This window comes from Lonchura striata, chromosome 1A (assembly GCF_050655825.1).
Source record: "Lonchura striata isolate lonStrDom1 chromosome 1A, ASM5065582v1, whole genome shotgun sequence".
Taxonomy (NCBI): Eukaryota; Metazoa; Chordata; class Aves; order Passeriformes; family Estrildidae; genus Lonchura; species Lonchura striata.
In genome coordinates this window covers 26,015,432-26,029,041 of record NC_140741.1, presented here as the reverse complement: position 1 = coordinate 26,029,041, position 13,610 = coordinate 26,015,432, and the positions used below count along the sequence as shown (strand labels likewise).

Sequence of the window (13,610 nt, the reverse complement as noted above, 5' to 3'; positions counted from 1 at the left end):
TTGGAGTTCAAGCTTAAGGTGAAATGCTGTTAAATCCTCTCAAATTGTCAGCCTTTTCCCCTGGGTCTTCACTCACTTGCTGCATTGGAATATCTGACAGGGCATCACAGGCTCCAGGCGGATGTGTGCGCTGCCTTCTCTGGGCCACAAGCTGGTGAACAGCAGGGGTGGCAGCCTGTGAGAACAGGAAGCCTCCCCGTTGCTTTTTTCCCTCCCTGTTTGTTTTCTTTGCCTAGTCCCTTCTAATGTGGGGAGTTTGGCAAGGAAGACCTTCATCCTGAGATGTGAAGGGTGTGTGAGAGGGCTCATGGGGAGGCAGGACAGCAGGTCACTGGGCTTCCTGTTGGAGCTGGCTGCACAGAGGTGCTGCTGCTCATTGGCAGTCTCTTGGCAGCAAACAGCAGGGATCTCCACACAGAGTTCAGAGGGGGAAACCTGTCCTCTCTCATCTCAGTGGTCTGAGACTCCTTCACCTATCTTCCTCTTCTCCATTATGTAGATGAAGTGTGAATTTGGGCATATTGATTAGCAGCTTAGTGTCCAGCATTCATTAGGATATCCACCCCCCCAAAAAATCTCGTGATTTAGTACCAACAGACTTGAGATGCTCTTGCTATGAAGCAAGTAAAAATGTCATCCTGGGGGAAAATGGTTTGGTCACTTGTTTGTTTTCACTTTGTACCATGATAGCACCAACCACAGTCTCTCTAGTGCCCTACTTGGTCAGTATTGTAACTAAGACTCCTTGTCTCAAAGTTCAAATCTAAGTGGTCTTCCTGAAAAGTTTTAGTTTTTGATTTGTTTTCCTCCTGACCATGAAAATAAACCGTCCAGTGTGTATGTTGTGTGGCTCTGTAACCTGTGAGGTGTGGCTCTGTAACCTGTGAGGTGGTGGCAGTGGAAGGGTAAAGTTTTCAGGAGCTAGAAAGGAGCATGGTTTGTGTGGCTTTTGATTGTTTGTTGCCTTACACTCTTCATTTGAAAAGTGCATTTAATACAAATCACTAAACTTGGGGGCAGAGAGAGGTTCTAGAGAGACTCAAATAAAGTCTTAACACCTTACTCTGTGAGTAAATAGCCAGGACAAAGATCAGGAAGCTTCTGAGATCCTCCACATAAAATGGAGAAGACCAGACTTGGTATTTTTGAGGAGTCCCTCTTGGCTTGAAAGTAATCAATCCGAAATCTGGGATGGGATCAAGCTAATGAGGGAAAACTGCTCTAAGCACTTTCCTTTTGTTTAAAATCAGGTGGATTAGGATAAATTTGCCAAACCTGCTGCATCCTGGCTCCTACAGCCTCTCTTCAGGCAAGCAATGAAATGTTTCCACACTGTACTAGACAGGACTGAAGGGATATTCTATTACTGACTTACCTGCAGTGTCCCATAGAAAAGAATGGGCGTCATTTCAGAGAATGTAGTCTGGGCAAAAATGTCCAATGTACTCAGGAGGTGAGAAGCATCTGTGGGGCGCTGCACACAAAGGGGTTCAAGAGTGTGTAGTGGGAGAACTGCTGGGATGTTACTGCTTCATGAAGCTATGAAGAATTTGGGCCAGTTCAGATGTGCTTATGGAAAGCCATTTAACACTGCAGGAGGGAAGGAACTTGAGAAGTCCTTTACCAGGTTGCATCCCACACTACTTAAAACTCGCAGTACATTCAGAAGGTAAAAACGTGTTGAGAGAGTGAAGATAGGTTAAAACAATGTAAATTGTGGTATGTGAGAAGGAAGATAGTGAACAGAATGTTTAGCTAAAAACTGAAGGAGGAGTTGGTTACAGATTGAAGTTTAAACAATTAAGGATGAGTTGGAAAAGCAAGATCCACTGAGACTAATCTGGTGGTGCATCTCCCCTGAATCCAGAACTGTCTTGGTCAGGCAGGCACTTGCTAGATCATTTGAAGCATGAAGAAGTGGTTCCTTGTTTTCTCAAGTGCAGACTATATCCCTAAGATAGTATGGAGGAAAGATACAATATGTGGGATTAAAAAAAGTTGTAAGACACAAACCACCAAATAGCTTAGCTTGTTATAAACCTTTCTGAAATTTCACTCTGAACCAAGTTTCTGTGCTTATATTGGCCAATAATTTGCCACATTCCCCCAAATCTCATTTCCTTTGTTTAGCAGATTTCCTAGCATCAAACCTCTTAAATAATACAGGAAGCATAATGTCTTGCAGTTGACATGAGTCTTGCAAATAGATCACTCTGGCTGTGTATTTATTCCCTTCTTCCCTCATGTCTGCTGTCTTTCTAATCTCTGAATACAAGGCACAGAATCCTTTCCTTCCAGAGCCCTGAATACCTTCCAGAAACATATCCAGTGAACTCCATGCCCAGTGCATGCTTTTCTCATAATCAATAACAAAAGATAGTAAGTAATCACGTGGAAAAAATTTGTAAGAGAAATAGTTAAGGAGTGCACCTAATTCAGATACATGGGAAGACTTCCTCGATGTAAACTCCTTAAGACCTATAAACAGCTTCTCAAGGGAAGTAACAAATACCTTGCTGATGAATAGGCTGGCCAAAGCTCTGGGGTTGTAAGGCGTTGGCAGGAAATGGGCTTGGATGATGTAATGCAAATTCCTTTCATGTTTGAGTCCTCTGATTCAAGCAATTTCTCATCTCTGCCTAAGGGTTAAAGAGAGGAAATTTGAGTCATCCTTGGGAGAGTACCAGGAGACCACTTTTTCTCCTATGGTGACCATATGAGTGTTATTCCATGTCTTATCTTGGAGATTCCCAAGGCCCTCAGTTCCTTTGTCAAGAGGGACAGCATCTTGTTTAGATTTTCCCTTCTGAATGATTGCTCCAGAGTGTGGCATGTGTGTTAGAAGTAGTCTGGATCAGTTGTAGGACTAAAACCAAATGGTGCAGAGAAAATGGCCTGTTGATAACTATGATACCCTATTGAGGGCATGAAAGTAGCTATTCCGGGTCAGACAGAACGCCTCTGCCTTCCAGTGTTGTGGCTTTGACAGTGTCTAATAGCAAGTACTTAAAACAGAGGGAGCAGCGCCAAGATTCAGTGATACTTCCCCTCTGCTGTGCTCTTGAAGCAATCCTGTGGCTTTGGGATTTCCTGGTTATAGATTTTTATTCTTTTTTAAAGTCACCTGTGATAGATTTTTTTTTTCTTTATTGAATTTCTCTAAATGGTTTTGGAGCCTGTCTAAACCTTTGGCATCCACAGCATCCTGTGGCAACAAGTCCTTACTTTAGGTTTTTTTTTTAATGGGGTTAAAGCTCTTCCGTAAATCACTGACTTAAAACTGAGGTGGCTTTAAAGCTCTTGGGTGACGGGGACTTGGGGTCCTCAGCATATACATATATATCTGTATAAATAGATAGACATATATATACATAGATAGATATATAGGTATCTACAGATAGATAGCTATACATCTATCTATAGCTATATATGTAACTTTTTTAAACCCCTTGAATAATACCTGTGCAGCTGTTATTTCTCGGTACCCGAAGGTGCTGCAGCGCGTTGCTGACGGACAGCCCGTGCAGCTGGGAGGCTGGGCTCAGTGCCGTGCCGTGCCGTGCCGTGCCAGCGGTGCCCCGGGGCCGGGCGGCGCTGGCGCTGGGCTGCCGGGAGAGGGCAGCCGGCGCACGGCCAGCGCGCCCCGCCCGCCCCGCCCGCGTCCCGGGCACGCCGCCTCGAAGCTGTGTTTAGAGGGATGGGGAGAGGGCAGCCCCTTCGTGCGACCTGTGCCGGCGTTTGGTTCGCTGAAGAATCACGGTGGAAAAGGTTTCCACAAAAGTCTTTGATCTGTAAGCAGAGGCAACATCCAGGAGGGGTGTTGGAGGAGGAGTGCTCAAAATAGATTTGCTTTTAGAGGGGAGCCTAAGCGGGCACTCTCTAGGTTTTCCTGGCTTGAGCAGGCTCCTGGCCCGAGCTGGTTTCTTCCAGAGGGAAGGGTGCTGCCCAGCACTGCTGCTGCTCAGAGGGCGCTGTGGAAGATGGTCTCCTCCTCTGGGCACACAGAGCCTGTCCTGCAGTGGTGGGTTTTCTCCAATGTGTATTCCGCACATCATGAAATCTCACAGCTTTCAAGTGAATGAAGAGCATGTATGTGAATAAATATTATTCTTGCATCTTGACTTTTTTTAAAGGCTGCTGGAGATCCCAAGAAATTCAATTGGTCAGTGCAGTTACAGAATGTGGAAAGACGCTGAAAAAGATCAGATGCTTATGGTCAGATCCTTTACTAAAGAACTTAAGCCAACAGCAGACATACATTGCTAATTTTTAAGGGCTAATCATGTCAGATCAATTTAGTTTTTTCATTTGACATGGCAGCAGGCCTGGCAGACAGAGAAAGCTACTGGCTTTGGACATAGTCCCACATGACCTTTACATAAACTAGACAAATGAAAGGTGAAATTAAGAAGGGGCTGAACGCCTCATTGGAAAACCGTATGTGGACCAATTATATCATGCTTTTCTCTGTGTTTGTTTCTGATCTGGAGTCTTAACGTGGTCTGGCTTGGCTGTTCTGCTGTTCTCCACTGCTCATCAAAATTGAGGGTAATAAAACAGTGGCTGAACATATGTATGTGCAGGGGCTGGCAGGCTTTGAAAGGTGGGATTAGAAGTTGGAAAGGTCTTAGTAAATTCCAGAAATGCCCTGAAATCCAACAATGTGAAATTAAACAAAACCAAGCTGTATTAACAAAAGAAACTGTATATGCAATATAAAATGGAGACTAACTGGGTAAGCACTAATATCCAAGGAAATATCTGGGGTAATAGGAGATAACAAGCTGAGTATGTGGTGCTGGTTTTTGTAATCTTGAAAACCTGGAATGCATTTCCAGGTGTGTCAAGTAAACTGCAGAAGACAGTGATTTTTTGCAGCTTAGTACAGCAAGCGGAGCACTGTGCCTACTTTTAGGCACTTCAGGAAGTACACTGGTAAAATCTGGAATGTATCCAGGGAAGAACAAGAAAAGGAGGCTCAGGGAGCCTGACATAGTAGGAAAATACTAAGCTTGTTCCTTCTTTTAAAAAGGACAGAGTAGAAAATATGGAGGATGGGGATTGATTATTTAGTATGTCCATTGAAGACGGATTAATTGATATCAAGAAAAGCTTAAATTGGATATTGCAGAGTAAACCAACATTTTCTGATTCAGTGTTGTGAAGTAGTAGAAGGGCAATTTAGGGGATCAGAGTTTCAGTTTCTAGGAGTCTGTAATAACAAGTTAGGCAATCCTGATGGATATTTGTCTAAACATGCTCTGTGTTCTCTCTGAGCATGGAGGACCTCTTGTCTGCCCTACCCTGTATTTGTGTTATTTTGTGACAATCAAAAGCCAGTTGTTACCACTGACATTATTCCACAGCCATATGACTGCTCTTTCTCTGTTTTTTGGGGTGTTCTTTTGGTACATGTCTAAATTGTAAGGAGGTTCCTCTGCTCCTGTGTGATCTTGAAAGTGCCCAAGACCCTTTCTTTGTGACAGCTGCCTCAGCTCTATTTCTTCCTAAGCTTGCTTACTACTAAAATGATGCAGGGTACTCAGCATCTCTGAGTCAGTCCTTCGTTCTGTCTCACAGTATGCTATGTATGAACCTTGGACTGGTCTGATGTTTTTATTTCCCTTCAAGGTCTCTGGTCAGATTTCCATTATGAACATATTTAGAAGAGAGATTATTATTATTATTTTTCTTTCATTAACATAAACCCATCCTTGCTACCCTACCTGCATGAAGAAAGGACTGAGAGGATTCGGGAGGAGCATTTCCCCAGGCTGAGCAGAGAGTGTGCTTCTGCCTCCTGTGGCTGGGATCTGCACCTGTGTGCTTTATGCCAAGTACAGTAACTGCTTCTGCGCCGTGACTGTGCTGGCCACTTCAGTGGGACCCCGAGTAAATGAACAGGATCGCTTTCTGTTCTGCTGACTTCTCCTGCATGGTGAGTGAGCAGCTCTGCATTGGCTGGGGAAAGGATGCTGTGTGCAAGCAGCCTACCTCAAAGAGCTACGCAGATGCTCCTGAGAGAATACCTGGTGGATGGAAGATGGTTTCATTCTTCTTAGTATTAAGGGAGAGGTATTTCCAGCAGTAGCATAATGTTGCTCAGAGCAGGTATTTGCCAGATGGTTTCAGCTCCCCTGAGGTTTTGGGATGTGAAGGGGAAGGGGCTAGGAAGACACTTTTGATTCATTCCATTAGTAGATTAATCGGCACTGTCCTGGCTTAATAAGTCTCTTAGATTTCCCAGTGGAAATGGCACATGTAATTCTGCCCAGGTCACGCTCTGCACCCCTGTGTTGAAGCTTTCACAGCAAGATTCTGTGCTGCTGCAGGAAACATCTGCAAAGGAAGACTCGGGGTGGGAGGGGGCAGGTTTTTTGGTGGAGGGAGAGGTGAGAAAAATCTTTTTAGTAGAAACTGTTAAATAATGCTTGTGGGAGTGAAATAGGTTGTGAGAATCTGCTTGAATTCTGCATTTTGGTGGGGACATATTTTAAAAATCTTGCAGGGATGATTTGATGTTAGGAGGCTTTTTTTCCCCATTCCATTCTGTATTAATTGCCAGCTAGATTGCATTTTCCAGGAAGTCTGTGATTAGAGGACAAGGGTGCTTTTCCTGATAAAGGTCAGAGGCTGCTGTCTCCAGCGGCTGTTGATAAAATGATGAGAACTGTCTCATAGATTTTAACGTAAAACCTCAGCAGAGGCTGTGCTGCTATTTACCTGGGGGTAAGGGCAGGCAGTCTCCCATGACCTGTCTCTTCCCACCTCTGTTTCCAAAGGCCAGCCAGTTGTTCAGTGGATTTAGTTGCCGCTGCTGCCCACACAAGAGGTTTATAGATTATGGTGTTTTAGGAGGAATCTGTGTTTTTAACTCTTGATGCCTGTGGATTTCAACAAGCTTCACTCTGATGTCACAGCAGCACCATGGTGGCTTGCTGCCAGACTATATAAAGGTTTAGTAATAGGTGTTCATCTAATGAGACCCACTGAATTTCCTTTGCAGCTGGATTTTGTTGAGGAGACACTTCAGGTACTACCAGCAAACTTATTTTCCGGTCCATTGTTCCTGCTACACCTGGAGAGCATGGGCTATCCTTTCTTACAGGTCAGGAGGACAGCAGTGGCTAACACTGGCAACAGTTTGATCCTCATCTTTATCTCTAGGGCACCTGTCACGCTGGCTTCTTGCCATGGTCTCTCTAAGCTAAAACAGTGCTGCTCATTTCCAAGTGCTTGGAGAACAACATCTTGTTTTCCAACCATTTATGGCAGCTAGCTCTGATCCTTTGCAAGGTCTGGAGGAAGACTGACAGGGGCCAAAGGAGTAAATGTCATGAGACTTAAGCTTTCTGCTGAAAGCTGAGATGGAGATATTTTACATCCTGTGGTATATGTAGCCAGATTTAGGTTCCTTGGTATTTCCAGTAGAATGGCATTTCAGAAATGGGAGCTGAACTCTGACAGCAGTGTTGTCCCCAGTTGCTGTCAGCTTCACCCCAGACAGAGAACTGCTGTTTTTCTTGAGCAGCTGCTGCTGCAGAGCAGAGTATGGGAAAAATGATTGTCTCTGAAATAATTTGAAATAGACAGATAGAGCCAGCCATCTGAATTTTACTCACGAATTAATCTAATCACTGTTCAGTGTGTTCTTACTGGTTTATCCTACCTAAAGGGCAAAGTTAACTACATTAAGCACAATTTGGAGCGTTTGATTTCCTTCAGACTTAGACTTTGGATACAGCTGACTATCTGTGTACGAATTTCGAGGTTTCTGGGCGTCTCTAATTAATTTTGTAGTGACGTTACCATTAGATAACCATAGAAGGGCCTTTATTTGAAAGGAAACTGCATTCTTCAGGTCGCACAAGGATGAAAAAAGATTGTTTTGGTCACTGTTGCTTTCTGGAAATTTGGGAACAGGGAACAATTTAATATATTGTTGCTTTGTTATCCAAGTGAGTAGCTTGTTTAGCAGTTACAATACTTATCAGATGGCATGGTTACACTTCAGAGCTTAAATTTGGATGCAGATAAAATGAGACTATATTGCATAGGACCTAGGACACAATAAATACATGTGTTGATTAGCCATAGTTACTTCAAACCATTCATTTCATCTAAACCAAGTGTCAGTTGCTACTCATTCAGTCTGTCTGTATTAGAAAGGGATTGGAAGAATAAGGAAGTTGCAATTAATATCTAATGGAAGAGTCTAATTTTGCCAGGATTTGATCAGAATGGAATTCACAGTACTGTTTGTTTGGGTGTGTGGGGTTTTTTGGTTTGTATTATTTGTCTTGGCTGCCTGTCAGAGAAAGAAGGGAAGGTGGATGAGCCTTAATGTGAGCTGAGCTGAAGGTGTTTGAAGATCACAGTGTGTGACCCCACAGACTGCAGTGATGCTGAATATCAGATCTATAGCCAGTCTGTTCCTAAAAGAGCCAAAACCCTCCTGATTAAAGTAGAATAATTGACACATGCCAGTTTGTTGGGACATACCATGTGACAAAGTGCGGGTGTTTTCAGTACTCACTGCATGTGAGATGTGCTAAATCATAGGTATGTATCTATCTGTATGCCTCTTGGAAGTCCCATATTAAGTATATACACTAAAAAGACTTTGAAGAACAGATTCTCTTTTTTTTATAAAATGGGAGACCAGTAGTGCAGTTAGTGCAGTTAGTCTTTACACATACACACTTTTCTAAATTGTCTTATGCCCATAATTCCCCAAGGGACCAGTGAGATGGAGGAAACTACTGCAGCCATGAGAGTAATCCAGCTAGATGGTGATGGCACAGGTATGGTTAAAGAGTGCTTTACTCAGAATGAGATCAGAAATAGAATTGCATTTCTGACAACTGACCTTTGCTGATCATTGCGAATTGAAGCTGGGGATATTATATCCTATAACTAAAATTTTCTGGTAGCGCTTCTGTCATCTCAAAACCTTTCTCTGTTTTGTATCTATTTATACCTCTTTTCTTATGCTTTATTAATGCCTTTTACATTTGAACAGTCTGCTGTTCCTTTATGTGGCTTGACAACTGCCAATACTCTTGTTGAAATATTTTGCTTTTAGTTCTGCTAATGGCAATTTTGCCTGGGTTTTCTTACTCCTGTTATGTAATGGAAGTATCTGCAGTCCCTGACACGTGTGTTTGGTCTCTTTCCACCCACCCATACTTATCACAGGGTGACGCTGTGTTCCACCAAAGTCTTTGAGCAATTTGGTTTTGTTGTTTTTCAGGAGATGACATTATGTGTTTATTGGTGTTACCTCTTCATTAGCTGCAGTCATTCCTTTCTTCTTTGCTGATTAAATCCTTGTACCATTTCCCACGCTGAAGCTGTATTTCAGGCATTCAGCTATTTTGTCTTCATTAGGTACATAAGGCTGCTAGGTAAAGTCATGGCTTATTCTTCTTCTCAGAAGGTCAAATGAAAGAATGTTATTTGAAAAGAGTAGAAATTAAGGCATCTGTGACAGTAAGGATAAAAAAATGGACAGAATGTTGTACTTGCTAGCTGATTTCTTCCCTCTCATAGGTGTATTTACAGTTTACTTTAAGGGTTTATTAGTCTTGGAGTCCCTCTAAGTTTAAGAGAATGCATTTTATGTCCCTTAAAAAGGGACATTAAAAACCAGCTTTCAACCCAAGCAATAAAGGATAGAATTTTATTCCTCTCTCTAGCAACTTTACTATCCCAGGATTTGTAAACTGCTTTCTAAGCCATAGTAAATTAGATCCCAGCAGTACAGGGCCTCTGTAGATAAATATAGTAGCCATTATACCTTGATATAGTCATATTGCCTAGGAAAATACTACTGTTATTGAAAAGGAATTTGCTCAGGGCAAGAAGGTATCCATTACTTCCTGAATAGCTCACTAACATTGTTAACCTTCCTTTGCACAAACAAGCCAGGAGGAGTCCCTTTCTGCAGGATGGTATTACTCTCCATCTGTATTCCCCTTTATCATCAACAGACTTAAACCAAAGTTTCAGCATATTCATAAATGCCCCTGTGGTCCAGGCAAGACAGCTATGCCCTGTCTTCCCCTTTCCCTACTGTTGCAATACTTTCATCTTCATAGCCTTTCTTAATTTCTGGGATGTTGCTGTGCTGATGAATTGCTGATGCAGTGCATGAATGAATTGCTGATGCAGTGCAGCCACTTGACATGGTAAACACAGAGACAAAAAAAAAATGGTGTAATGATGCTACAGTTCGATTGATGAGGTTTTGGAAGCAGTTTCCTTCTTGCTACCTGAAGTCTCACACCTTGAATTGGATGCCATCAGTTCATCCTTTGGTATAGCTTCCTTTGTGGACTCGGAAGAGATGAGTTGTTGATGTAGGAGCTGAGTTGAATTTTTTTTTTATGACTTCCTCTTCAAAATCCACAGCCAAAGAAATACCCTGTTTAGCACTGACAAGTCTAGGGCACAAATAATCTTTCTGCCCTTTATCATTTCAAGTGGATATTGTGCTCCTGATTTGACACTAAAAATAGATTTGTGTTGAAATTTGATGCTGTGTGATAGCTTTCTGCTGCTGCATAGAAAAAAACTGAAGGGAGATCAACTTTTTTTCCCTTTATGAAGGTATGAAGTCTGTTATTAGTTATCCAAACTTTTAAAAATATATGTTTAAATACCAGAGTTGGAGCTTACTCTGTTTCCCTTTAACAAGTACCTAAATACATTTGCTATATGCCAGACTAGATCCACGTGTGACACAATGCAGAAGATACAGCCTGAAAATCAAGTCTAGGGTGGCAACGCAGCAGTAGAGAAGCTTTTTCTTCTGTAGATATTCAGCTTGCTAGAGTCTCCTCAGAAGGTATTGGAGGATTGCAGACTTCGCTCCTGATCCACCATAGTAAGGCTGACAGGTATAATTCATCGAAATTCCCACTTGGCTGCCCAACTCATGTTTGCTAGATCCTGGGAGTGGCTGCATAGTCATTTTGTTTCTGCAGATGAATGCTCAAACTGGAGCTGTGAGAATTCCTTATATCTAAATGCTTGCATGCTCTTCAGTGTTTAACTTTGAATTCTCTGGCTTCACAATTTAGTTTTGTTCACGTGGGTGTTCTTGGTTTTAATTTAAAAGTGTATTTTTGGGAACATGTTTTCAGTGAAGTACCTTTCCTAGTTACTAAGCTTTTTTCTCTTGAAGAATTGGTAGTGCCTTCCAGAATAGTGCTCTTGAGCATAGTTGTGAGGAGAGGAAAATCCCAAACAAACTTGGAAAAGCTTTTTTTGGTATCCATTTCTTTTTTTTCCCCCTTATGTACTTGAACGATAAGCCTATGAATTGAGATCTCCTGAAGTTTATTTAAGGACTTAAATTTAATTACTGTGATAAGTCAGCAGCAGGACAGTCCTTAAAAATTGTTGGGTTTGTTTGCATGTCAGGGTGTTTTATTGTTTCAGGCTTTCTGTTTTTTCTGGGAAATAAACTAGCCCCTGATAGGCTGGTTTTAAATAAGGAGCCTCTTTTCCAAAGCCTATTGCTGTACCACCATACATGCAGAAGAGAAAATAGGGAATCAAGTTTTCCAGTAATGAAATGGGTTGCTGTATAACAAAATGTTAGGTTTTTTTCTTGTAATAAGCCAATGTTTGGCTTATTTGCTTGGCAAAACATCTGAGAGGAATTGTGGTATTTTTCTGGATGATTTATTGTATGCACTTTGTATTCTTGCTTCCTTTCATAAACAGGATAATGCAGAGTGAGGCTTCCTGTAGTCCTTTCAGATGCTGAAAGGAAATCTACCTTGTGGCTCAGAAATTCTGATAATCAGAGATAATCCAGGATCCTGAGCAGAGGCAGTCTCACAAATGAGCAGTACTCTGCCGCCAGGGTAGTCTCCAGTGGCACCCAAAGGAGCCAACCAGCCTCAAAGAAGATCCTCTTATCTCCTCAGGAATGGCATGTGTGCCCAAGGCTGCCTTCTGTGCCTCTCCCCAGATAGCTTCCAGCCCCATCTCTAATCTTCTTTCAAAAAACCAAAACAAACCCCAAATAAAAATCAATCAATCAATCAAACCAAATAAAACTCCCCAAGACACAATGCATGCCCAAACCCACAACTAGCAGAGGTCTGAGTCCCCTATTCTCTTCCTGGGATCTTCTGCTGGAGTCAGATAAGCCATGGAAAACAGCCACTGAATTGGAGAAACTTCACTCTGGGTGCCGTAGAGCATGTTGCTGTTCCAGTCTCTGGTCAGACCTTTTGTAGATGGTTCTTGAAATGTTTGCCATGGTAGGACAATGACTGAGTCTTCATCGCTGGGCTGAATCCAGCTTCTGCATAAAATGTGGATACTCAGTGTGGCTTTTGGCTGTGAGGAGCTGCTTTCCTTCAGTTTGAAGTGAAATTTGCCTCTTCAACCTGCTGCAATCTCTTGACTTCAGTGGTAGTGCTGCTTTCCTGATGCAGTCTTCTGATATAATGGAGGCTGGCCAAATGCAGCAAGCAGTACCAAGGCTTTAATAATAATGGGTTGTTGCAAGAAACACCTGCATTTGGTGTTACCATTGCATCACAGTTGTACTTTTGGCCTTATGGCAGGTTTAATGTTAGTGCTCATAGTTAGGGCTTTTTAGAGCTGCAAGTGCAGTTCAAAGCAGACTGCAGCGTGTCCACATTTAAATATGTTCACAGCTGTAGTACAGTTAAAACCCACTTGTTATCTGGTTGCATCCCTTTTGTTTGCAAGCTTGAGCTAGATAAGAGCCACAGAGCTGTTTGTTGGGTAGCTGTTGGAACATCTTCCTTAGTTACTGCTGGAATGGAAGGCATTTTGTTATCACAGACTGCAACAGCTGACTTTTCTCCAAATATAGAACAGAAATACGTATTGAATGCTTTGGCTCTTTCTTTACATTGGAAGTGTTTCTACCTTTTTCCCCATAGTAGCAGATCATTGCAGTTGTTGGGGTTTTAAAGCTTCTTGAGAAGCTTTAGAAACACATTATCATCTTCCAGCTCTGACTATGGATTTTACCTCCTGTCGCTAGGATTCCCTTGTAAATTTTATTTTTTCCCTTTCTAATTTCCTTTCTATCTTCTTCTCTCAGCTTTTCTTTTTTTTCTTTTTTTTTTTCACTTGCTAGAGTATATACAAGTGTTCAAGTGCGGGGATGTGACAGGAAAGCCCAATAAGCAATCTGTCTGTCTAGGAAAAATATGCTACTGTACCTCTGGTCCCACTCAAGTGCTGGGTATGTATGTAGGTGCATTGGTTTGGTCTCTATTCTCCTTACACATATCCAGATGCAATTGTCACAATAATTTTAACTAAGATGCCACTAATTTATATTTTTACTATTTATTGCTCCTTTCTGTCAAGATGGAATCTAATATGGATTTACTCATATTCAGTGTAACACTTCTTGAACTAAGAAATCTGGAGGGTGTTTTTTGACACCAGCCCCCTATGCCTCCTGCAAGTGTTGCATTAGAAATTCCAGATGATTGGCTAGGATTTTCCCTCTGCTATGAAGAGGTGCTCATCTAGCCACTCATCCTGTGTGCTATCTAATAAGATTTCAGTGGCGTGTAGCAGACACACCAGCTCGTACCCTGTCTTGA

The 13,610-nt window shown here is 42.2% G+C and overlaps 1 protein-coding gene across 11 annotated transcripts in view; it reads left to right on the top strand.

Annotated features, from left to right (window-relative positions):
- Positions 1 to 13,610, top strand: part of RBFOX2 (RNA binding fox-1 homolog 2) — a 170,118-nt gene that overhangs the window by 38,850 nt on the left and 117,658 nt on the right. Inside the window, exon 1 of one of the 11 annotated variants that reach the window (XM_085568703.1) lies at positions 5,738 to 5,938. The exons of the other annotated variants lie outside the window; for them this stretch is intronic. Coding sequence (XP_085424829.1) covers positions 5,897 to 5,938 — 42 coding nt within the window. The 5' untranslated portion in view covers positions 5,738 to 5,896. Of the gene's footprint in view, positions 1 to 5,737; positions 5,939 to 13,610 lie in introns of those variants that run through there. 11 annotated transcript variants of the gene reach the window in all.